Source organism: Athene cunicularia, assembly GCF_003259725.1.
Source record: "Athene cunicularia isolate RWA chromosome 3 unlocalized genomic scaffold, athCun1 chr3_part1, whole genome shotgun sequence".
NCBI classification, from domain to species: domain Eukaryota; kingdom Metazoa; phylum Chordata; class Aves; order Strigiformes; family Strigidae; genus Athene; species Athene cunicularia.
The window spans coordinates 104,799,042-104,822,251 of NW_020799097.1; the positions used below are offsets into that span (position 1 = coordinate 104,799,042).

General features: G+C 39.1%; 1 protein-coding gene across 2 annotated transcripts; it reads left to right on the top strand.

Moving 5' to 3' along the window:
* The first annotated feature begins 7 nt into the window (after positions 1–7).
* On the top strand, positions 8–17,157 carry BROX (BRO1 domain and CAAX motif containing). 2 transcript variants are annotated; one of them, XM_026845264.1, is made up of 13 exons: positions 8–337; positions 1,348–1,478; positions 2,291–2,397; positions 3,957–4,053; positions 5,369–5,464; positions 6,112–6,184; positions 6,550–6,655; positions 7,207–7,296; positions 8,100–8,185; positions 9,398–9,479; positions 10,540–10,690; positions 12,099–12,258; positions 12,770–17,157. In XM_026845264.1, exons 2-13 carry the CDS (start codon positions 1,378–1,380, stop codon positions 12,854–12,856), a joined length of 1,236 nt encoding a protein of 411 aa, XP_026701065.1. In that variant the 5' UTR covers positions 8–337; positions 1,348–1,377; the 3' UTR covers positions 12,857–17,157. The 2 variants fall into 2 exon arrangements, with proteins under 2 accessions (XP_026701065.1, XP_026701064.1); XM_026845263.1 differs by having other exon boundaries at positions 8–319.
* Positions 17,158–23,210: the final 6,053 nt, after the last annotated feature.

Below are 23,210 nucleotides of genomic sequence, written 5' to 3' on the forward strand. Positions count from 1 at the left end.
GGCCGGCTCCCGCCTCGCTGGTATCAGCGGGGCTCGAGGAGCCGGGCGGCGCCGCAGTGAAAAGGGCCGAACGCCAGGGCGGGCGGCGGGCGGTGTGGGCCGCTGGACCCGCGGCGGGCTTCGGCGAGGCGGCAGCGCGGGCCTGAGGCGATCGGCACCGGGCAGGCCCCCGCCGGGCAAACTGCCCAGCGCTCTGCCGGGCGCGGGGAGTAAAGGGGGTTCGGATAGGGAAGATCCCTTTGTGAAGCGCCTGTCGAACTGCCTTGGGTGCGGCTGAGCCGTGTGACAGCACGTCTCCGCTGAGCAGACCGCGGCGCAGGTGGGTGAAGATGTCGAGGTAGGTGCTGAGAGGATAAACAAGTCACCTGCTCGCACAGCAAGACCTGGAGGGTGGCAAGGGGGGCGCTGCCTGGCAGATCTGCTTTTTTTCAGCAAAGCTGCGAAGTGTTTTATAACGATGAACTTGGAGATTCAAAATGGATCATAAAGTGATGGAGGTCTTGGGGCATCTGTAGGCCAACGGCCTGCTCAGAGCAGGGTCAGCTCTGAGGTCAGACCAGGTGCCTCAGGGCTTTGTCCGGTGAGGTCTTGAAAGCCCTTGAGCATGGAGAGCACACAAGCTCTTTGGACAACTTGTTCCTCTGTTCCACTGTCCTCACGGTGAGGAAGTTTCTCCAGTACAGACCTGCCTTGTTTCAACGTGTGCCCATTATGGTGCACCGCTGCTGACAGCTCATTGGAATGCTTGTTTTATATACGTTTGCTGAAATTGGGGTAAAAGAAGAAAGATGGTCTATTTTAGCCATTCTCTCCCAAATTTCCAGGCCTGTTATGTGTATGTAAATATATCATGTTTTCTGCAGGCGTTGCTATGTAGTTGCAGTTTCATCTATATCAATGGTGCCACAATAAAAGCTGCTCATAGACTGACCAGACACAATATAATGACCTCAGTGAATTGAGATATACCTGTAAATTGCATGGGGAATATTCAGCCTTATGCTGGAGGTAACAAATGTGGGGTTATTTGAATAAAAAAAGTATGCAGTAATATAGAGCAAAGTACGTTATACCTTTTCTCCCCAACTTAAAGTAGTTGCCTCAGAAAGCATAGGTATTTCAAGAGAATGAAATTCTCAAACTAAGCATGCGGATGATGGTGTGTGGAAGCTTAGTGTTTTCAAATGGAAAAAAATTTCCTCTGTGTAATTGCATACAACTTTGGAAATTAATTTCTTTCCTAATTGTTTACATGTGGAATATATTTTTGTGAGCTGAGTAGCACAACGTATGTAGCATCTCAGTTGTACCTGTTCCTGCAGATATTAATTTCTTTCCACACTTTAGATTTGGCGTAAACAACACAACAGAAAGAAAATGACCCACTGGTTTCATCGCAACCCTTTGAAGGCTACAGCTCCCGTTTCATTTAATTTTTATGGGGTAGCTACCACTCCAGCTGCTGCGAAGGTTTGCAAGTAAGTGTACTTGTGACTAGCTTCTCTCTGTCTCTCACAGTTTGGAGCACATCCTTAAAAGTAATGGTTACTTTTCAATTTTTGTTCTGAAGATGACTAGAAATGTGTAGGCTGTGGGACAATAAGACACTGATAACACCGAAAACACTGAACATTTAGTTACAAAGAATGAATTATCCAGTTTTCAAGCCTCTGAGTGTATAGTAAGGCCTATTATAATAATGCAGAGGCAAAAGACTAAACATTTCATTGTCTTTCTGATGACTGTGCATTCTTCTGCAAAAGATTACTTAAAGTAATTTCCATAAGCGAATAAGGCATGAATGTTCTACTGTACATAGGAATATAATGAAAGGAGATCTCAGCTTAATTTGCAGATCTATTCTTATCTCTTCATATGCTCATCCCATTCAAATGCTGAAGAATGTTCCTGCTTGTTACTTCCCTACCCTCCCCCTGTACCCAAACTCTTGGTAGATAAAGGCAGAGTTATTTTAGTCTCTGTTAGAACAATAGATTGCTAATGAGTACTGATTATCCATTGCTGTCTGTCCAAAATCGATTGTACGTTAAACTAAGGAGTCAATCGTATGTATCCAGAGGAGAAGGGGATGTTTTTCTGTATTTATTGGCATCTTCTTCATAAAATGCCTTTCCGTGCCTTTGGATATGGAATGGAATGCTTAGCTTCACTTAGCCAAAAGGGTGGTGGTATGTGTGGGTGGGTACTTTATTAATAGCACATTTTTTGGTAGAATTTCTTAGTTGTTTGGTTTTTGGGTTGTTTGGTTTTTTTTTTTCCCTCCATACAGTGATATGAGGTTAGCTCGAACACGACTCTTGGAGCTGTTTACAGACTCAAGTTGTAATCCAGAAATGATGAAGAACGCAACTGACTTGTACTTCTCACTCTTGCAAGGTAGGAATATTCATTGGCAATACTGCTAATACATCAAGAGATATATAATTTGAATTTTAATGACACTTCTTAGAATATATGTTGTGCTAATCTTCTTTAAAGAAGCTTTGTATGTATTTCTTAGGAAGGAGAGTATTTCCAGGAGTTCTGTGCTTTATACCAGTCATGGATACTCACCAGGTCCTTTCTACAAGTTCCAGTGTCCTTTGTGACCCTGTCAGTACTGAGTGCTGGTAGTCTTGTCCTCTTGCTTTTTAACCTCATTCTGCTTCCTGATGGAGTAGGAAATGTTTATTTGTCTCTTAAATTGTGGTGAATTGCTCCTTAAGTATAAATTAAGTCTGTTAGTTGATAGGAGTCACAGGAGTCACTCTTTGATGTAAACTTCTGGTTTGTCTAATGCTAGATAATAGACTTGTTGCAAGTTTGCACTTTTGCTGCTGCTTGTCTTAGGTACGTATATAGGTGCTCATCAGCATAGTAGCTGCATTTTCGGTAGATGGTCAACTATGATAACACATTTCCTAGAAACCTTCCTCCTGCCAGTATTTTGATAATATTTTGATAACTCTCTCTTAGCAGTCAGGTGCTCAGAAAAGTTTCTTAGGACTGAGTTTTCAGGAATCAGCTGATTCATGGAAACAGTGATCTTTCCGTCTGTGGGAAGCAAAGCAGCTCAAGTTGGTTTAGTTCCCTCATTCCTTGGGAAGGGTGTAAGCTAATGTGACATTCTAGATAAAGGTAAGATAACGGTCCATGTTGCTGCAGACAAGATTTGGAGAATCTTCAGGAAGGTATTATGCTTGATCACTAAAATCTTCTTCATATGAAAGGAACAAGTATTTTCTGTCTTTATAAACATGTGATAGCATCTAGAGCTATAGCTCCAATAGCTGCTGTTGCAAATCTTGGGTTCTTGAAGTCCGTAAGTTTTGGTCAGACAAAGGCCAGTCTTAGTCCTTCCTGAAAAGTTCCTTGGGTGAGCATATGCTAGGATTTGGACATCCCATAGCATGAGCTATTTCATCACACTGACCACTGTTTTATGGGCTGCTGGACATAAAAAAAGCAATTTCCTGTAGCCCTGGGCACTTAAGAGATGATAACTAGGTGAGTGCATGCTTACAAGCCCTTTTCCCTGTCCCTGTTGACCAGACAGCTTTTCCTGGAATTTCTTGAGCGACTGGCAGGGACAACAGACAGTCACTCACCTCGAGCAGCCTCAACCATGCTGTACCTAGGTCAGTCCAACTACCAACTTGTCACTGTATAGGACATGCAGACATCTGCAACGTTTTCCTTGAGCAATCAAGACTCACAAGGTTGAGTTGGTAACCTGCTGAGCAAGGAGTTTCTTGTAGTAGCCAGTTTGGGTTTTTGTACATCTTGTTCTCAAGATATTGAGGAATAAAAGCCTCAGGAATTAACACAGGTTTTTGAGTGGTACTGCAAGAAACATTCCTTTATCTATATCTGTATTCTCATTGATCCTCATTCCTTCATTACTTGTTTCTCTTTCTTACTTTGAGATTGCCTGTAATTTTTTTTTTATTCTATAGGCTTTATCCTTTCCCTGGATGACTCTTCCCAAGAATGCAAATTGAGATATATTCAGAATTTCAAGTGGACAGACACATTACAGGGACAAGTTCCAAGGTACATATGCATTTATGATTACAGGGTAGGCAGCTGTTTTCTTCTGGTCTGTTATGTATATGCACATGTGCCAGCACGGGTCTGAAGGAAAATTTAGAAATGCAGCAAAATGTCGAACACAAAGTAGCTTCCAAAAACTTGTTGCTTTGTGGTTTTGATAACTACTGTACTTTATTAGGTGTTCTGAAGCATGTGTTGCCTTTATGTAAAGGCATGATAATGCATGATGATGGTAGAAGGATCCATTGTGTCTTAATTGATCTGCAAACTATATCTGCAGTTGGCTAGAGCAATACGAATAACTTCAAGAGTACTGGTAAATTGAATATGATAACGTAGATTACTACAGTTTACATTTTTTTTTCATTTGGCGCTATTGCCTGACCAGTATCGTCTTGAGTTTTTTGAAGTGCAAGTGTTGCTTGTGAGTTGCATCTGACTTTGTTCTTGTTCTCTGTAACTCCTAGGACATGTACAAACAAAGATTCTGTTTTAAGTATGAGTATAGCTTTGTAACCTTCAGGATTATTCAGTTGTCTCTTGCTGTTGCAGGTAATTGTGTTGTATACTTAAAAATTTGTCAGGCTTTAGAAGAACTGCTTGACGTCCTCAAAGCTTTTATGCCCCTTGGAAGACAATCTGTTGATTAGGACTCTCTTCTAATTTTGTCATGGTCATACACACTTGTACTTGTGCTGACAATATTCTTCCCACTCCCACACCTTTCTTTTTAAAGTTTAATAGTTCCTAAGCTATACTGAGCTTGTGATTGCAAGTTCATTATTTTCAAAGACCATGTTTTTAGTTTTTGAAATTTCCCGCTATTTGCATATGCCATTTAACTGCAGTTACATAAATACTTGCAATAACATTCATTTGAGGGAGATGTAATAGACTTTTACTTACTAATTTAGGAGCTACAACTTTAAAAGTAGGCATTCCAGAGCAAGGATTTCTACAAAATGTGCAATTTAAAAACAAAACCAAATAAAGCCAGCCACACCCAAAACTAAACAAATATCAAGTTACTGTTTTAAAATAAAAGTTCCCAAAAGGGAAGGATAGGCATCTGAATGTGGGAAATTATAATTTTGAGCTCTTAATGGGAATAAGTAAAAATTGAAGTGTCTTTTAAGCAGTTCAGCAAGTAAGAGGTTCTGAGTTGGAAATTGTTGACTTCTTAAATGAAAATTATTTTATGGAGAGAAATACTGACTTATGCTATGTGATCTGTCAGCAGAGAGAGTTTGTCAGAACAAAATGGAAAGCATTAATTTGTTTGGGGATTTGTTTGGGGGGTTTTGTCTGTCTTTAGTGCCCAGCAGGATGCAGTGTTTGAGCTGGTTTCCATGGGATTTAATGTAGCTCTGTGGTACACAAAATATGCATCGCGACTTGCTGGAAAAGAAGAGTAAGTGTTTTTCTTTTCATAGTGATTCCATTGCAGCAATATTCCCCCCCAAAATTTAGCAGGTTCTGAGTTTTGACTGCTGCAGTGCATGTTCAGCTGAGACAGTAGGAGTTCAAGGAGGCAGTTGACCTTCCTTCATGTGTTGTAATTTCCAAGTGCACTTCAGTCCCTTCTTGCATCTGTGAACAAAGTACTACCATGTGACTGCGCTTCAGAGGAAGTGTCAGTTGTGAATAAACTATTCACCTGCTCTAAATATCCAGGTACAGAATTGAGATTCTCAAAATCACAGCTCTACTGACTTTTACCTCTACATATTTCTAAAGCTTTGTCTTTAACCCTGAGGTTACCTTTTACTTGAAAGTCACTACAAGGCTGGCCTTTTTTTTTTAAGTGAGTTCTATTTGATTATTTCATGATTGGACACTGTAAGAAACTTCTTTACCATAAGGGTAGCACAGCAGTGGGACAGGTTACTTTAGAGAGTTAGTGGACTCCATTCTTGAAGGATTAAAGATTCATCTAGTCTAAGTCATAAGTGATCCGATCGGTTGTAGATAGTCCTGCTCTAAAGCAGAAGGTGGGACTAAATGACACCTAGAGGTCCTTTCTAACTAACATTTCACTGATTTGTTCTATATTCTTAGTATAACAGAAGATGAAGCAAAAGATGTTCACAGAAGCCTAAAGATAGCAGCTGGGATATTTAAACACTTGAAGGTAGAAAAACTGTCTTTGCTGTCTGTTCTTTAAGTTGTCTCCAAGTACTTGACTTTTTGTCTTAGAAAAGCCTTTGCTTTTCTGACAAGGTTACAGAATAAACAAGTTCCTCAGACTATCTGAGTGATACAGGAAAAAGAAGGGTATTAATATGTTGTGCTGCCATTCAGTCCCTGCTACTGTTTGCCTGTGGCAGTGGAAGGGTAGTCTGTCTGTCTGTCTGCTCAGCAGCACATGTAACAGTACAGCCAGCCATCCTGGGACCTTCACTTGGCATCCCATCCATTTAGGAATGAGGGACTTGCTTTGCATTGGTAGCAGTGGTATTAAACCTAAAATAACTTTGAGACTTACTTTGTACTTAGGAAAGTCACATTCCAAAACTGATTACACCTGTAGAAAAAGGAAGAGATTTAGAAGCTCGACTTATAGACTCTTACATCGTACAGTGCCAAGCTGAAGCTCAAGAAGGTATCTTCAAATATACATTTGTTGGGGATGGGAAATGACAGTTTTCGTGGGTTACTTGGATGTCTTGTAAAGTCTATTTGGCAGCAATGCCTTTTATTTTTTTTCTCCAGAAGTACTGTGGCTTAGTGGGGTGGGTTGCTTTTAAAGAAACTTCAGTTACCATTAGAAGAAGAAAATGCCAAAAATCAGTCTGATACTACAAACGTAACCACTTTGGAAGAACTGTGTGTGACATTCCTCCCTCTTTTTTCCTTTCATGTAGTCTCTCCACCACCATGGTTGTTTAGCATAAATTCTCAGTTTCTTTACTTTAAAATATTTGCAACTTCTGTTTACCAGCTAGTCTTCAGACTAACCCACCCCTTCAACTTTTCTATTAATTTGTAATCATTCTATCTAAGAAACAATCTGTCTTTATTCTGCAGTTTACTTGACTGCAGAATACTTGTTTTCTGTTCATGCAGGGATTTTAAATTGCTAAATGCCTCTACTGATTTGATGTGACATTTTGAATTAAACTTTAATATTGTGGTGTGCAATTTTTTTTTCAGTGACAATTGCTCGGGCTATTGAGCTGAAACACAATCCAGGACTAATAGCTGCTCTTGCTTACGAAACAGCTAACTTCTACCAAAAAGCTGGTAAGTGTCCTGTTTTGTATCCTTAGTGACCTGGTTTATGCATTCTTGCCAGCAGACATACTTAACCCGCCTGCCAACTGTGATATTAACACTGTTTCTTAGTAGATATGCTTTGTATATTTAGCTTCTATTTAGCACGTTTAAGGCTTCAGTTATCAGCGTAACATATATTTTGATAAGGCCTTTTGTTTTCATGGGAATCTTTTTCTGTAGCTAATGGTAGGAAATGTTAACAAGGGGAGACAGAAGACGGAGTAGTGTCTTGAGAATATGTAATAGCAACAAACAAATGGCTTGACGTAAATGGTGTGTGTTTCATCTGCCTTTGGGCAGCGGATTATGATGCAGACCATAAAGTTTGTAGCTGGATTAATTATGTACATCCTTCCAGATGAGTAAGCTGATCTGTGGGTTTACTGAGGCAAGTGGGAAAAGTGTAAAAATATGGGAGTCAGAGATGGAATATTGTAACATATGTAAGCTTTTATAGGTCACTACTTGAAATTAAACTCAGAGAAAGCTTTGAAGTCCTGCCTAAAAATACTTAGGAGAATTAGCTTTCCAAACTTAGTGGACAGCAGTTCCGGAGATTCTAGGGACAACTGCATGATAGCTCAATAAACTGCATATTTTTGGTTTGTCTCATAGTTTCTCTGTGCCTTTGCAGGAGTAATTTATGTCACTTGTTTCTTGCTACTTTATAGTTAAGATCTATTTCTAAATTTTAAGCATTCTGGTCTTTGTGTGTGTGATTTTTCGTTTTGGAAACATCTTGAAGAATAACTTTACACATGTGTTCATAGATCAAACATTATCCAGTTTGGATCCAACCTATGCAGGTAAATGGAGGAAGTATTTAAACTTGAAGACCTGTTTCTACATGGCTTATGTAAGTATCTCAGCGGACTGCAGTCACAGTTTTTAATGTTGTCTAAGGGCTGGATAGGGAATGGGGGGAGTGAACCAATTCAGGTTGAGCATAATACTTGTCTTCCATTACCTGCATCACAGTCTGATTCTAGGCATAATTCAGAGCTGATCAGCTTTTTGAAGGCCCTGACTGAAACTGCATCAAGTAATGTTACGTACCATTCCAAGTACTGCCCCTTTTTGCGTGACTGATCTCTTAGCAAGTACAGTGGCACTCATCAGCTGCTCAGTTTGCTGTTTTATTTCTTGTAGCCTGCCACAGCCTGTAATCCAGCTCTTTCATACTGTAAAAAAGGCCCAAACTAAGCAGTTAACACAATTGTCTCTCTCTTATATCAAACCTGTAGCTAAAAGCTGCTTACCTTATCAGCAAGTTTGAGAGGTGAGGGAGGGTCAGAGCTGTGGTACTTTTTATCTTTTTTAATTTGTGTAATATGGGCAATGGTACATGTAGGTAACACTTGCTATACTGTGGAGAACAAACATTAAAGGAAGGTGTGCAAGGTCAGCATTAGTTCATGCAATCATTCCTTTACCTATGGTATTTAGTATTTAAAATCAACAACTGATAATAGAAAAGAAGCAATTCAGTACTATCAGTACAGTTCTATTCAGTTCTATTCAGTACAGGAATACAGTACTATCTTCAAGCGTAAGTGTGAAGGAATGAGACTTTTTGGGGTGGAAAAGTTATTTGGACTATGACAAAATATTTCAAGCAGCAGAAGACCTCATCTCTTCTGGATTCAGTCATGTTTGTTCCAGATTCGGTTTTTGAGTGTTCAGGTAGTTTTAGTTTTTAGTCTTTGCTTTGTAAACTTGACTGGGGTTCCTCCTTTTTCTGTGATGTGCCTTAATGCTGCACATTGTTAGAGTGAGAGAGAAAGCTTTGACCTAGACTCTATACTAGTGCTTTTGGTAAAACATCCTTCCTGAAGTTCAAAGTTACTCTTGGCTAGACTTGACAGCTTGCTTCATACCTATCTCACGGTGTTTATGTTGAACTGCATTGTTCACCAAATGCTGCTTTGATTTGCATTCCCAAATGGTCAGCTCTCTGCAGGGAATGGCACCTTCATGGAGATGCAACTCTGACATAAGGAGGAGCAGAAGTGAATTGGTACAGGAATTGCCCAGTGATGTTGGTAATGATTTTGTCCTCTCCCATTAGGCATACTGTTACCATGGTCAAACTTTACTGGCGAGTGATAAATGTGGGGAAGCAATCAGATCTCTGCAGGAATCAGAAAAATGTAAGCGTGACTGAGACTGGATTACAATGTCTGACGATGACATGCCTGGTTTGTTTTGCTGTATCGTGTTTATTTGGTCTCCCATAAATTTAAGATTTTATCTGTCAGCTGATGAAAATCCAGCATACTTTTGAATAGAGACAGTATATTCCTTTTTTGTCTTTCCAAAGACTGTCTTTCATAAGTGTTGCAGAAAATTTCATCTTCACTTCTCACCTCGTTAAAGACTGACTTTGAACTGCCTGCAATACAGTGTAAAAATCAGTTGTCTGGTCATCACTTTTTCTGGTTTTTATGTTAAGATCCAGTAGCCTTTTCTGCTTTGGAAGTTGCATTAAATAGTAAATCTAGACCATGTTTGTTTGTTTGTTTTTAAACAGCTTTTAGTAACTTATTTCCTTTATCTTCATTTGAAAGGCAGGTTAAGGGAAGTTTGCATTAGTTCAGGGACTTCTGGCCATCCTTCTCTCTTCAAAGCAATGCGTAACTTTACTAAAATGTATTAAAAATGCTCAAATCGTCAAGTTGGAAACTTTTAATATTAATTTTTTAAATAAATAAAAAGAATTCATTAACAATAAACTAAGTTGGGTTACTTGCAGTAAAACAAATACTGTGTGTTTTACTGTGCCTGCTCTTCAGAGAAGAGTTCTTCTTTTCCCTCTCTATTAAATGCTGTTTATTTTTGGGCATCAAATATGTATTTACACCTTCATACCCTCTCTTTTTTCCTATCATGTGGCACAGTTCTTGGGCTTATTGTTGCATTTTGACCCACACATAAGAAGGCTTTCCTGCATCTTCCTACCCAAAGAGTTATCTTTTTTTTTTTTTTTTTTTTTTTTTTTTTTTTTTTTTTTTTTTTGGGGGGGTGTTTCTCATCACTTTTTGGATGCAGTAAATCTTGGCTGTAAGTGCTGCCTTTGAGCTAGTTTATTTTTGTTTCTAAGAAGCAAGAAGCCTGAATGGATTCTGCTATCTCCTAAAACTGAAGCATTGTAAATCTGAACCATGATTTAAGTCATGTAAATGATTTTTATTACATTTCTTTCTTGGAAAGTTTTTGCCAAGGCTGAAGCATTGTGCAAAGAATATGGAGAAACCAAAGGACCTGGGACTACTGCCAAACCTTCTGGACATCTCTTCTTTAGGAAATTAGGAAGTTTGATTAAGAACACATTAGAAAAATGCCAGAGAGAGAACGGATTCATGTGAGTAATTCGTGGTTGGTACAGTAATGTATATGAACTGTTATTACCTCATTTGCCTTTATTTCAAGATGGGATGGTAATTTTTACTGTCCAGTTCTTACATTCCTTTAGGGCATGGCACATAACTTTAAAGATTTGCAGCTCTGTAATTTTCTCATAGCGGATTTGCTCTGGGTCTCTGCTGTCACCCTCTCTGTGTTCTGTGCCGATTCAGCAGGGTAGGTTGGACTGACATGCTGTAAAGGTTGAGCAGTTTTCTTCCTTCAATCTTCAGCTACTTTCTTTCCTTCTGCACAAGAGAAAGTTCTGCAGAGATTGCTGTGTTGCTCTAATGCCTTCTTCCCAGCTGCTGGGGTCTAGTAAGCAACAAATGACAGAAGGGAAATATAGAATACTGGTAGCTGATTCTGCTTTGCTAGCTGGAAAGTCAAAACACAGTCATGCCTTCAGTGAAGAATATGCTTAGGGTGCTAGGAGCTTTACCAGGCTAAGTATAATTACTATTGTGAACAGGGCTTTCTGTTAGTTGATGCCCATTCCAAAAAGAGTTTGAAAGCCGTTTAAAATAACAAGATTAGTTTGGCTTTGGAATTCTTTCACTCACTACTTTCTCCCCTCCCTTCCTCTTATGATTTAGTATTCTGCAATAGGTTTGATATTTCCCTTTTTATGGTATTTAAAGACCTGTGTAATAGGGGAATTGACTAAACAAAAACGATTGTCAAGTACATCAAGCTGAACTGCAAACAGGAAAAAAAATTCTCTGCTTTAGTTCCAATAACTCTTGTCATCACTTCCAACAGCAGCATACAGGAGATACCAAGAAATCCATGTCCCTCTAGAAACAAACTTAGAGAAACTTGATAACCAGTCACTGTTTAGGGTGATGTGTCTGCCACAGAGCTCGGCCACAGCACAGGAAGTAAGATAACATGTGTCAGTATTTGTTAGTTTTTAGCTCTTGTTGGTTTGCTGAGGGTAGATTTATAATCCCATTCAGGCTTTGTGTCATAGCGACTCTTTGTGGGTGTTGCAGTGTCATTGCTATTATGTGCTGTGGCACATTAAGACTGCTTTAGGAAAAGAACTGTCCCTTCATATTTCTTGGGAAGTATTTTAAATTCTCCTTTGAATTTTGAAGGCCTTTTTGGAAAAAAAGGTGCTCTTTGCATTGAAGCTGGGAATAATGGTTATCAAGTAGGAAGAAAACCCACCTAGCTATTAGGAGATGAACCAAGAAGGAATTTCTTTTGTTCTTGTGAATCTTGCTAGCAGAATGCAGGTTGGACAGAAGAGAGCAGCGGTGACTGCCATTGTAAAAACCTAGATTGTTTTTCTTTAGAATTGCAAATGAGACTTGCAGAGATAGTGCATTGTGTTTTAAATACATTGCTTTATTCTTTTACAGCTATTTTCAAAAGGTGCCAGCAGAGGCTCCCCAGCTGGAACTGAAAGCAAACTATGGCTTAGTAGAGCCTGTTCCTTTTGAATTTCCTGCCTTGAACGCACACTGGACTCCTGAAACACTTGCTGCATTTGATCTCACCAAGAAGCCAAAGGATGACACTGTAAGATAATCTTATGTACTGTTCTTTCACATTAGCTTTACTCTGTGTATAGCACAGAGTTACAATTTTGCTCTTCTGTAATGTTCCCTAGCTCAGTGCAGGGTACAGGCACAAGGCTACCGCCTGAGCTCACATTTCCACTGTGTCAGGAGGCAAGTCAGTTAACCTCTCTGCCACACTGTCTGCCTCTGGAAATTAGGAGTCCTTTTTTTTCCAAAGTCCTGAATAGGAGGAAATTATGTAATTCTTTAATTCAGCATCTATAAGATGCTGAAATGTCACAGGAGTGAATGCTATAGAAAGTTTCTTTTTTAGAAAAGGATTCATTTAAGGATGCTGAAATAGAGAATATTTGGCTTTTCCCCCTTGCTTGAGGCTTGTACAAAGCCTTCAGCCCTGAAAAGAGAGGGGACTATTAGATTAGAATATGTAAAGTTAGCCATGCATAAATACTGTACAGACACAGTGGTTTGTATTTGTGGTATTTAGATTTTTTTCTTCTTGTTTGCAGGCTAAACCAAAACCAGATGAAGAAGTAAAACCTCTGAAGGAACCAGATATAAAGCCTCAAAAAGACAGTGGATGCCAGATTTCTTAAGAGCCATAAGTGCTTTGAATTCACTTTGAAACTCTATTAATTGGACTCTGGGGCTTTAGTTCTAATCTCCGTCTTTCTGATTTTTCTTTTTTAATTTAGAAGACTAATTTAATTTACTTTTGTTAGTATGCATCTATCTCGCTTGAGAATGTGGTGGATTTCTAAGAGTTTATTTATATCTGACTTATTTTTGGTTTTAGTGCGATATCATAGAATGAGTGGGTTTAAATGTTCCTATTGTGCCTCTAGAGAGCCACTTTTTGTGGGTTTAGTTTCTATCCACAAATAGCAAAGGATGTATCATGATTGTAACACTTAAGGATTTTTCCATTAAATTATCTGCTACATAATGTCTAATTCTGCAAACAAAAGTTTGCATGAAAAGTTATATTTATTCAGGTTTTGTCATTCAGACTTAACACCCTGTTGTGTTCTGATTCACTTAATTGTAGTGAGTGAAGAAAATCTGAGTTTGGTTTGTAACACCCCGATAGTATTTCATGGGACTTTCACGGAACTTGGAAAACCTTAAGTTCTGCATAACTGGAGCACAATTTATATTCTTCTGAAAGGATTAGCCTCTGTTCTTTCCTCTATAGGATTCTTGTATCTGAATTTGTAGTAGAGTACTTTAGCTTGTCTGTCCTTAAATTAAAATCCTTTAATATCAAAGGTGTATGTGAAAGTGATGCAGCAAGTAGTATGAAAGTGCTTAAAAGTAATGCATCACGGTGTCATTCATTCAAGGTTTTTGAATCTTGAAAGATTTGATAAGCTTGAAAACTACAGACAATTAAAATCTCCTGGCACTAGAATTTTATGAAGTTGTCATGCATAAGGTAATGGAATTGTAATTAAGATCCTGTCTTTCCATCTGGGTAGTGTCTGTAAGAAGCTATTAAGACAACAGGGAGGAAAGGTGAGCTGCAGAGCTGATGGGAAACCAAGCTCTACATTTCCTTTATGCTGTATGTAGGCAGTGCCGTTTCTCAGCTTCTGCAGTATTGCACTGAAATCAGCTCCTTAGGAAGAGAACTTTCCAAAACCCAAGCCTAGTGAAAACTGAGAAAGTATTTTGTAGAACTTGCTTCTTCCATTTCTGCCTACTGTGGAAAACATGATAATGTTCTTTAGCGCTAAGCACTTCAAAACACCCATGTCAACAACAACAACATAGCTTTACGATTTGCTGCAAATGCAAAAGAATATAATGGATGTGTTGAAGTGAGGGCCTTGCAGTCTCTGGGGATAAGTTGCTGCACTTCCCTTTACCTGAGAAAGAAACTGAAGAATCTGAAAATGTTCCCATTTCAAAAAAACACGATAGCATATGCACTTACCATGATGTATACTGTAAACACATTCTTCACTTTGTATTGTTTGGATCAGTTCATCTTCCATGTAATTCAGTGCTTCTGTTTGAAATCTTTCATGGGACTTTGAGTAACTTAGCTAAAAGGGCAGGTGTCTAGCTCCTTGAAGACCTGTGGAACAAAAGCTGTTGAGGAGATTAATAGGAAACTCAAGACTTTTCCTGAGGTACTGGCCAAACTACAGAATTCATTGCTGCAAAAGGCAAGAGGGTCTTAATGCTGGCTGTCATGGGTGAATCAAATGCAGAACTCATTGCTTCCAGTGATAGATTTTTATTTCAGTCAGTTCTGCACACAAAAATAAGTGTGAAATCAGCTGAATTGCTTTGGAAGAAGTTACTGTTCTGCAAGGGCTTAGGTGGGTAGAGGATAATGAATATCAAGAAGAATTTATATCTACATTTAGTCCATTTCTTCTGATGCTGCACAAGAGCCTTTGGTGTGTTTTTTGACGTTACTGAGATCTGTTCGTAACTTGATCAGCTGAATTTTTAGACTTCTTTCATTGTTAAAAGACCAGTTTAGATTTTGCCAGAATGGAGCATGAAGCTACTTTACTTATACGGGTTTTAATTGTAAAAACTTACTACAGCTGTAGTCATCTGCTTGCCCCCTTTAAGGATCAAGATGCAGTTAACTCAGTTTCATAATCATGAATTTTTAGTTACTCATTGTTTTTCAGATGCCTGTGTGTTAATATGTGCACATCTCAACCTAATTAATTTTCTTTCTATGCAGACTACATTCCATTTTCCCTCGTCCCCTCATTTTCTCCTTTGTCTGCTACGCACTGTGGCACAGACTTGCCCTTGTTTGATAATGCATGTGTGGGTCCTGGGACTCATTTCCAATGAGGCTTTTGCCCATGGGTGTATTTCAAGATATGAATATCTTAAAATCAGATGAACAGATCATGACTAAATCATTCCCAAAAAACTTCTTAGGAAAGATTATTTTATGGACTTGCAATTCTTTGGACGCTTTCTTGAACCGAGTGGTTTGTTTGAATCAAGTTCACTGTAAATAGTTTGGGGCATAACCAAGTGGATTGTCTCAGATTATGGCATTACTTAAGCCTAGCTGTGTAACCTCTTATGCCATAGCTGTTTCAGTAAATATGATGTAGTAGTTTAAAAATAGACTAATGGAACAAACTAATTCACTTAACACGTGTTGCTTTTCAAGACAAACATTATTTACTTGTAGTTTAAATCCTGTGGCAAACATTGCATAGTTCTGCCCAAAAATAAGAAACTAGAGACTGTTTAGTTTGCAAAGTATACGAGCTGTGAGTCAATGAGCGGTTTTAAAACTCTTTTGATTTTTGTTGGGTAGTAGCAAGAATTATTGTAAATAGTAAGTTGATTAACTGTCCAGTATGCTTAAGAATATGGGTGAATTGACTGGGAGTTTCAGTTAATCTGGAAACCTAGCAGCCATGTTCCTTCTATTACAATTTCCATGTGTAAATTTTAATAATGAGGTATTTTGAATGGTGACTTTTTAATACTCTAATGCTGCAAGAGCCTGGTTTTGTGTTGTCTCTCTGGTTTTAGAGGCTCTCATGGCTAAACCTGCAAATCTTGTTGGTGTAAATAGTCTTCAAAAATTTGTGCCCAGTCTGAACCAGGACAAAACTGCAGCTAAATAAAATATGGAGTGCTGGGCCCTCTATTTTATGTTTTTAAAATGCAGTGATTGTCTTTAATCTACTATAAAACAAACCATTAAGCTCTTTGTAATATTTCTGTTTAAATACCTTCCTCCATGTTTCATGTTCCTGGGTTTACAGTAGTTAATCTCCATCCAGCATGTGACACTCCTACAACCAAGGGACTAAATTTGGCCCTTGGATGCTGATGTCTGCCTCTGACTGGATTTGGTAGAGGAGTTTTTCTTGTCAGCCTAAGGATAACGCTTGGTCAATTAAATGTTCAGCATGGATATGTAGTGTGTCTGTAATGATGGTAGTGGTTTATACTGTAAGCAAGAAAACAGATCCCTGTATCTCTGTAGAGTATAGCCACCTTTGCACTTTAGAAATTTCTGATCTTGCAATTTCGGTACAATACAATATGGTTGTAAATATTCCTTCCTGCCATTTTAATTTTGTTGCACTGATTTCAGTACTGTGCTATTGGTGAGGAGACTACTAAGATGTATTTTTAATTGTCTGTGTGTAAAACAAACTCATGAAGCATATCTCTACCTTTAGCATTGGGGAACATGAGAGGAGGCAGTAGTTCATCTGCCTTCCATGTCAGTTCAGAGAAATGAAAATTTTCTGCCTATTGGCTGAGGGTCAATAAGTTTCATCCCATCCTTGCATCTAGTATCTAAACTGAAGTTTCAGCATTAACATAAATCCTGTTCATGCCTATTAATTATCCCTAAAACAAAAAAATCTATTTCTGAAGATCATTGCCAGATTATCATAGCAGCATAATCTGGTTTGGATTGTTGTTTTTTTTTTTTTTCCTTTTTCCCTAACTGGCCCAGTTGAGTGAGGAATAAAGCACAGTGAGTATGACTGGCATGGAAAAGCCTCTGCAGTGGGTAACTGTCTCCAGATTTTGAGTGCAGTGTAAAGGTTTTTCCACAGTGACTGTTGGTTTCACTCAGATCTTTCCCCGCTGGTGATGCTCTCAAATTCAACAAATGTCACATGGTAACTGAGGGGGCTCTTGATTAGCTTTTTATGTAGGAAGGCCTACCTCCTTCGGTGTTGGTGCCTTCATGGATTACAACCTTCTGCAGCCATCCTGTACATGGAATAATCCTACTGCAATGGAATCAGCTCTGATAAGATTGACCGACCAGCCTTATTTCATGAAGACAGTCACCATGCAATCTTAAGCTTCATAGTTTGAAAATTTGTATATAACCACGAGTTTCAGAATACCATTTAAAATAAAAAATTTAATGTATTGTTTTTTGTTTCATCTTTTAAAATTTTTAGTAGCAAGAAAAAGGGTCTATCTTGAATATTACTTTCTCCAGTTTAATGCAGATATAATAATTATAGAGAATACTTTATCCTTGCAGTATGCCCAAAGGAAGACTTAAATGAGCAAGATACGTGAATTGGGTGCATGTGGAAGTAGTAGTTACAATGAAGCACTTCAAGTCATGATGCAGGAAGAGAGGAGATGGGATTTCCAAACTTCTGTTTAACAACAACAAAAAATTACTTGGGTATGATTTCTTATGCCTATACAAAATCCTTTCAAAGGTCTGTGGCCTTGTAGGATATTCGTGTACTAGGTGAAGGGGCTGTTTGAGGAGTGCAGATTGCTTGCCACTTCTCTACGTTAACAGCAGATGGCAAGTAGATTTGTAGGAAAATAAGGGTTTTCATTTTTCAGAGGCATGGTTGGCTCTTTCAGTTTTTAGCATAAATACACACTAATGGCTTGTAGGCTCTCAGGCTTTAGCACAGTTTCTAGAAGAAAAAAGTATTCTCTATCAGACTCTGATATCTATTTCCTTCTGAAATATTTTTCCCTCAGTGAGGTGTGTTGAAGAAAACTACAGAAAAGGTGTTTTCATTCATGCATGTTATGACCAGTAAAAGTATAACTGTTTCTGAATTTTTCTTCCTTCCTGCTGATTTATTCAATTTCTGTCTAGTCCTTAGAGAATTATTCTCTAGAATAAATTCTTAGAACTGTTCTGCTGTATAAAACTATCTTCTACTTAATTTTGATAATACTTCTGTAGGAATGTGAAGATGACTGTTTTGAGTGTAGCATTGGGAATTTGACAGTGTCCTAGATACCAGCTTTTAAGACAAACCTTCCTTCCCAATTTAGAAACTAAAATTTTTCTACTTTACAGTTGGGGTTTTTTGTCTGACATCAGATTCATCCATTCAAACTGAGAGCCAAACAGGTCGTTACATTTGGAGAATGTTCATAATTTTAGCATGTAGCTGATGGACTGGATTTTTGTTGTCTTTTCCTCCATAAAGAGTAAGCTTTTCAGCAGCAGACTCTGTTGAAACAGATCACCTGTGAAACAGATTTCCAAATCACAGAAAGTTTGCTCATTTGTGTTGGGAACTCCTGAAGACCCACAGTTTCCCTTGTCTTGGTTTGAAAACAGCTAATGAAACAGCTTCAGAAAGCTCAGCAGCTCCTTGAATGTGAAAAACCTACCTATCTTCTTGTGTGCTTTTTCCAGTGCCTTGCAGGCTGCTTTTCATACTTTCACTTTAAGTGTTGGGGGGGGGAAGATTTCCATGCTTTATCACTTTCCTTATTTTCTTTCACACTTGAGTAGGAGGTGAAATCACCAATGATGCTTATAGCTAACATCATAAATAAAGTGGATGAATGAACAGTTCAAACCATAAAACTTTCTTTTCAGATTATATATAGATGTCTACACATTGCTTACTTATGTTTATATTTGGAAATTTTATGTTGAAGCCATAACAAAGAGAGAACTTTATGAAAGTGGAAACAGATTCTGGTGGACACCTGAGTAAGCAAGTCCTATATTAATTTGTTTTCAGTAGCTTTGGAAAATCCAAGGTGCAATGTTTTTTTCCTGGGCTCAATATTGTAGGAAAAGTCCACAGGATTTTTTTTTCTCCAAAGCTGATGGGAAGCCTAAATAAATTGTTCATCTCATGCTTTCGTGACTAGCACATTCATATCACCTGGTCTGATAATTTTGCTCAGATTTCTAAATCACAAATCTTATACCACAGTACTTTTTCATGAGATGGATGCAAGTTGTCCTTCTTGTACTTTGTTATGTGTGTGGTGTAGGAACATCTCTGACAGCACAGACTGACTTTCTTAAATTACTTGCCTTTTTAAAAACAAAGCAAGCCTTAAAGTTTTCCCCTAGTTCTCACAGGCAGCCGGTGTATAATTTCAACACAGAAAAAAGATGATCTCTTGTGCAGCTCTACTTTCTGTTACATCAGATGTGCCTAATAGTATTTTATAGAAGTCAGAAGAAAAAGCTTGAAGCAGCACAGGGATATGAAATGTGACCTCCTGTTGGTTTCTTAATAAGGAGGTAATGTAGAGGCACAGTTGTGAAGCGTACAATAGCTCTGAAGTTCAGATGAAGGCAGGATAAAGATGCTGCAGCACATGGGCTCTTTCAGTCAACTGAACTCCAGTTAGGACAGAGATGCCGATGTACTGGCAGAGATCCACTGCTACTGCTGGGGTGGTCTGAGGTGTGCTGGGAGCTTAGAGGATATGCCTGTGCTTTTGAGAGCTATGGAAACGGTGTCCTTGTAGCGGAGCCAGCCTGGAAGGGTTGGCTCTGTTTGTCTTCTGGTGTGGCAAGGAACATCTGTTTACTGTCAGGTGGCTTATATTGAAAGCATGAACCATTTGGGTAAGAAACTATTGTTCTGGTCTCTGTTTCTGTAGCGTTTATAATCTGACTGCCGTCTGGTCTCTCTGGGAGATCTTGTGCAGAGAAGCTCATTTTGGGTAGGTAGTGAATTACTTATTGTACCTTTTTGGTGTCAATATGCGAGTGGATGCAGGACATCAGTTCCCAGAATAGTTGTTGCTGACTCCTGTTTTCCTGGAAGGTCAGTTCATGATCACATATTCTTTGTCCTGCACCCATCAGGGTTTCTTCTGTCCAGTCAACTACTGCCCATTATGGAGGTTTCTGCTGAGCTTATCCGGGATTCTTGGGACTCTGGCTAAGGAGGTATCATTCTTTCTCAGTGTGTTTACCAGATCACCTTTGTGGCAGCTCCTGTTAATCATAAAACAGGGTTTCAGTTCCCCTGATCATCCTGAGTCCTTATTTGCATATTCAGATGCCTGTTTCTTGATCCTTGAAAATCATACCTGTGTCTAATATTCTAGTTGAAGCCTCACTAGTACAGTGTGTTGTTTTCCCTATCTGAACCAGACATGATCTCCAAGAATCATATCTGTTTGTTGGAGCCATGTGGTGGTCTGTCATGATTTTGCTTCATGCCTCCAATCTTTCTGTTGGTCTTTCCCAAAGAATGACTCACCTTCAGTTTACAGTATCAGTTTTGATAGTCCCTAGATGTAAGATTTCATTTGCTCTGCAGAATTGCCATAAAATCTTAAGGTCCTCTCTGCTACCTAGATCCTCTCTCTGATGATTGTACTTCCCCAGTTTTTGTCCTCAGCAAGTTAAAATACTTTCCCCCCAAGAAAGTATAATACAGTGCATGACAGCACAAGAACAAGAGCACTCTTGAATTTATAAAAAAATTCCCCCAGTACTGTAGTGGAGTTACTGCCACTAAGGGTCAGCAGATCTTATATTTTCTCACTGTTATGTTATTGGCCAGAAACCACAAGAAGTCAGCACAGGCAGCAGGCCCTCTAGATGGCTGCATAACACAAGCTGTTTAAAAGGGGAAGGGGCATTACATCTTTTACATCAGGTTACGCTTGAAAGGACTTCTGTTATGATATCCAGGAGCCCAGGCATGCTCTGTTACCAGCTGAGTAGCTACCCTTCCATAAAGGTCCTTGCTAAGGCCATGAAGCAGGAACACTGACAAACTGACAATCTCTTGCCCCATGTCCCAGCAGCTGCTCTGTTGCAGGGCCTGGCACATTCTTCAAGGCATCTGCCCTGGAGGAAGAAAGTGGTGTGATGCTGTATATGTCTGTGTAGGGTTTCTCTGAGGTCATGTACTGGGTTTACATGACAAGGCTTTGGTAGTGGGGAGACTACAGAGGTGGCTTCTGTGAAGACACCAAAAGCTCTTCCCATGTTGGACAGAGCCCATTCCAGCTGGCCCCAAGACAGACCCACCACTGGCCAAAGCTGAGCCTGTCAGCAGGCCTCTTCACAGCTGCAGGGGGGTAAACATGAGGTGGGCGAATGAGGCATTCTGCAGCTGGAAACGTAAACCAAGCCCTTTTCTTCTTTTTAGTGCCCCGTGAGCAGGCTGGGGGTGCACAAGAGACTGGGAAGGGCCACAGCTGGGACAGCTGACCACGGCCCAGATGGATATCCCATACCATATGATGCTGTGCTCAGCAATAAAACTGGGGAGGAGGGAGTTTGGCAGGGGCTGCCCTTGCTCAGGGACTGGCTGGGCATCAGGTCAGTTGTTTTTCTTGGTCTTGGGTTTTTTCCTCTTTGTTGTTTTCTTTTTCTCTTTTAATTTAAGGGGGAAAAAAAAGGTCTTTATCTCAACCCATAAATTTTTGTACTTTTACCCTTCTGCTTCTTTCCTCCATCCCACATGGTTGGGAAGTGGGCAAGTGCCTGTCTGGTGCTTAGCTGCCAACTGGGGTTGAACCACGGCATTCCTCTATAAATGAGAACAGTAATGCCCCAAGAACGCAGCATCTGAATGATGGGACACAATCAACATCCACTGAGCATCTGCAGATTAGGAGTGCAGCAGCATACAGGAGGATTAGCCATGGATGTTTAGAAGAAATCACAAGTATGACAAGAAATCTCCACACAGCAAAACATCAGTATTAAAAATGGAGAAAGTCAGAAATATAAAAGAATATAAAAGGTGTGGTATTTACAAAGACAGACAAGCGAGTCTTCCAATAGCCAAATTAAATATGACACAACTAGGGTTAATGTGAACCTTCCCTCTGGAGACCTCAGTCACAGAATTAGGAATTCTCATGAGAAAACCTGCAAGTTTACCCTTTTTATCTTGTTTGGTTCGACAAACTGGCAAATGAGACACAGGTGATATATCTGCAAGACATGTATCTTTCCAAATTCAGGTCTCCGTATAACTGTTGCGTACGCTAACTATCCTAGAAAAATCAGCTGGTCATGGTAGGATTATTTAAAGCATATAATATATTGGCTGAATTTGGTGTAAGGAGATCATTTAAAACAGGCTACAGGCTTTCTTCTTTGCAAACTGGTAGATCATGTTGTACAGGACTGGGTTTAGTGCAACTTCACGGATAAGCTTGTCTTTATGTTCAAAATTAAAGATTTATTCTTGTTTTGTGCTCTGTAGTCCACACTCTCCTTGGGGACTGTGTCTCCTGTTTTGAGCAGTGTAAATTGCAATTTTTTTTTTTTTTTTTTTTTTTTTTTTTTTTTAGGTGATGGATTAGTTTACTTTAAGGATGGATTAACTTGAATGCAATTGCTATTCAAGCAACAAAGTTGATACTGTGTTATTTCTTCTCCTTTTAATACTTACTGGCATTGTCTCTAGGGATTATCACCAGGATTTAAACAACTTGATGATTTTTAAAATTTGGTGTTTTCTTTTGGTCAGTGATGTAAACACTATTAACAATGAAATAATTCAGACTAGATTGCTTGGTATCAGCTTACTAATCTTTTCCAAAGGACACATCTGACAAAGCCCAGAAATGAGCTCTCTTTGCTTTTGGATATCTAGAGGCAGCTTTAATTCAAGCAAAATAAGAATTGGAAAATAATAGAAAATCCTGATTATCACACAGGTAGGTAACAACAAGGTGCAATATGTTAGGTGTGTTATGAATTTTGTGTTACCTATACAGTTAGACCAATATGGTAGAAAGCACATGCAGAAGAATCAGAATACAACAATTCTAGTCAAGGAAGGAGCATTTTGTCTGGCTTCTTACACCAAGAGAGATTGAGTAACTATTGACAGGTTTGTCAAATTTCTTCCTAAAGAATTCTAGTAATGGTTACTGCATCAGCTCCATAGGTAATTGGTTGTAGTGGTTTTGAATCCTTTCACTAATAGAGTTTATTTCACATAGACCATGCTGTATGCATTTCAAATTCCTCTCTTGTTCTATCAACAAATTATCTTCTCATCTTTCTGGATCTTTTCTTGTATTTGACTGTTACCATGCCTCCCCTTAGCCTTTCCATCTGTAGACTAAACACCACCATGCCTTTGCATCTTTCTGCCTTAGTCTTAGTTCCCAAGATATTTACTCGTTCTTATTGCTGTCCTCTGGACTTTCTCTAATTTGTCCACATGCTTTTCAAATGTTGTCATGTCCAAAACGCAACAGAAG

Excerpts from the sequence above, each read along its gene's own strand:
- BROX (XM_026845264.1), top strand. The coding sequence starts at position 1,378 with ATGACCCACTGGTTTCATCGCAACCCTTTGAAGGCTACAGCTCCCGTT. Across the intron at positions 9,480-10,539 it reads TCTGCAGGAATCAGAAAAAT|TTTTTGCCAAGGCTGAAGCA; the intron begins GTAAGCGTGACT and ends TTTCTTGGAAAG. Across the intron at positions 10,691-12,098 it reads CAGAGAGAGAACGGATTCAT|CTATTTTCAAAAGGTGCCAG; the intron begins GTGAGTAATTCG and ends ATTCTTTTACAG.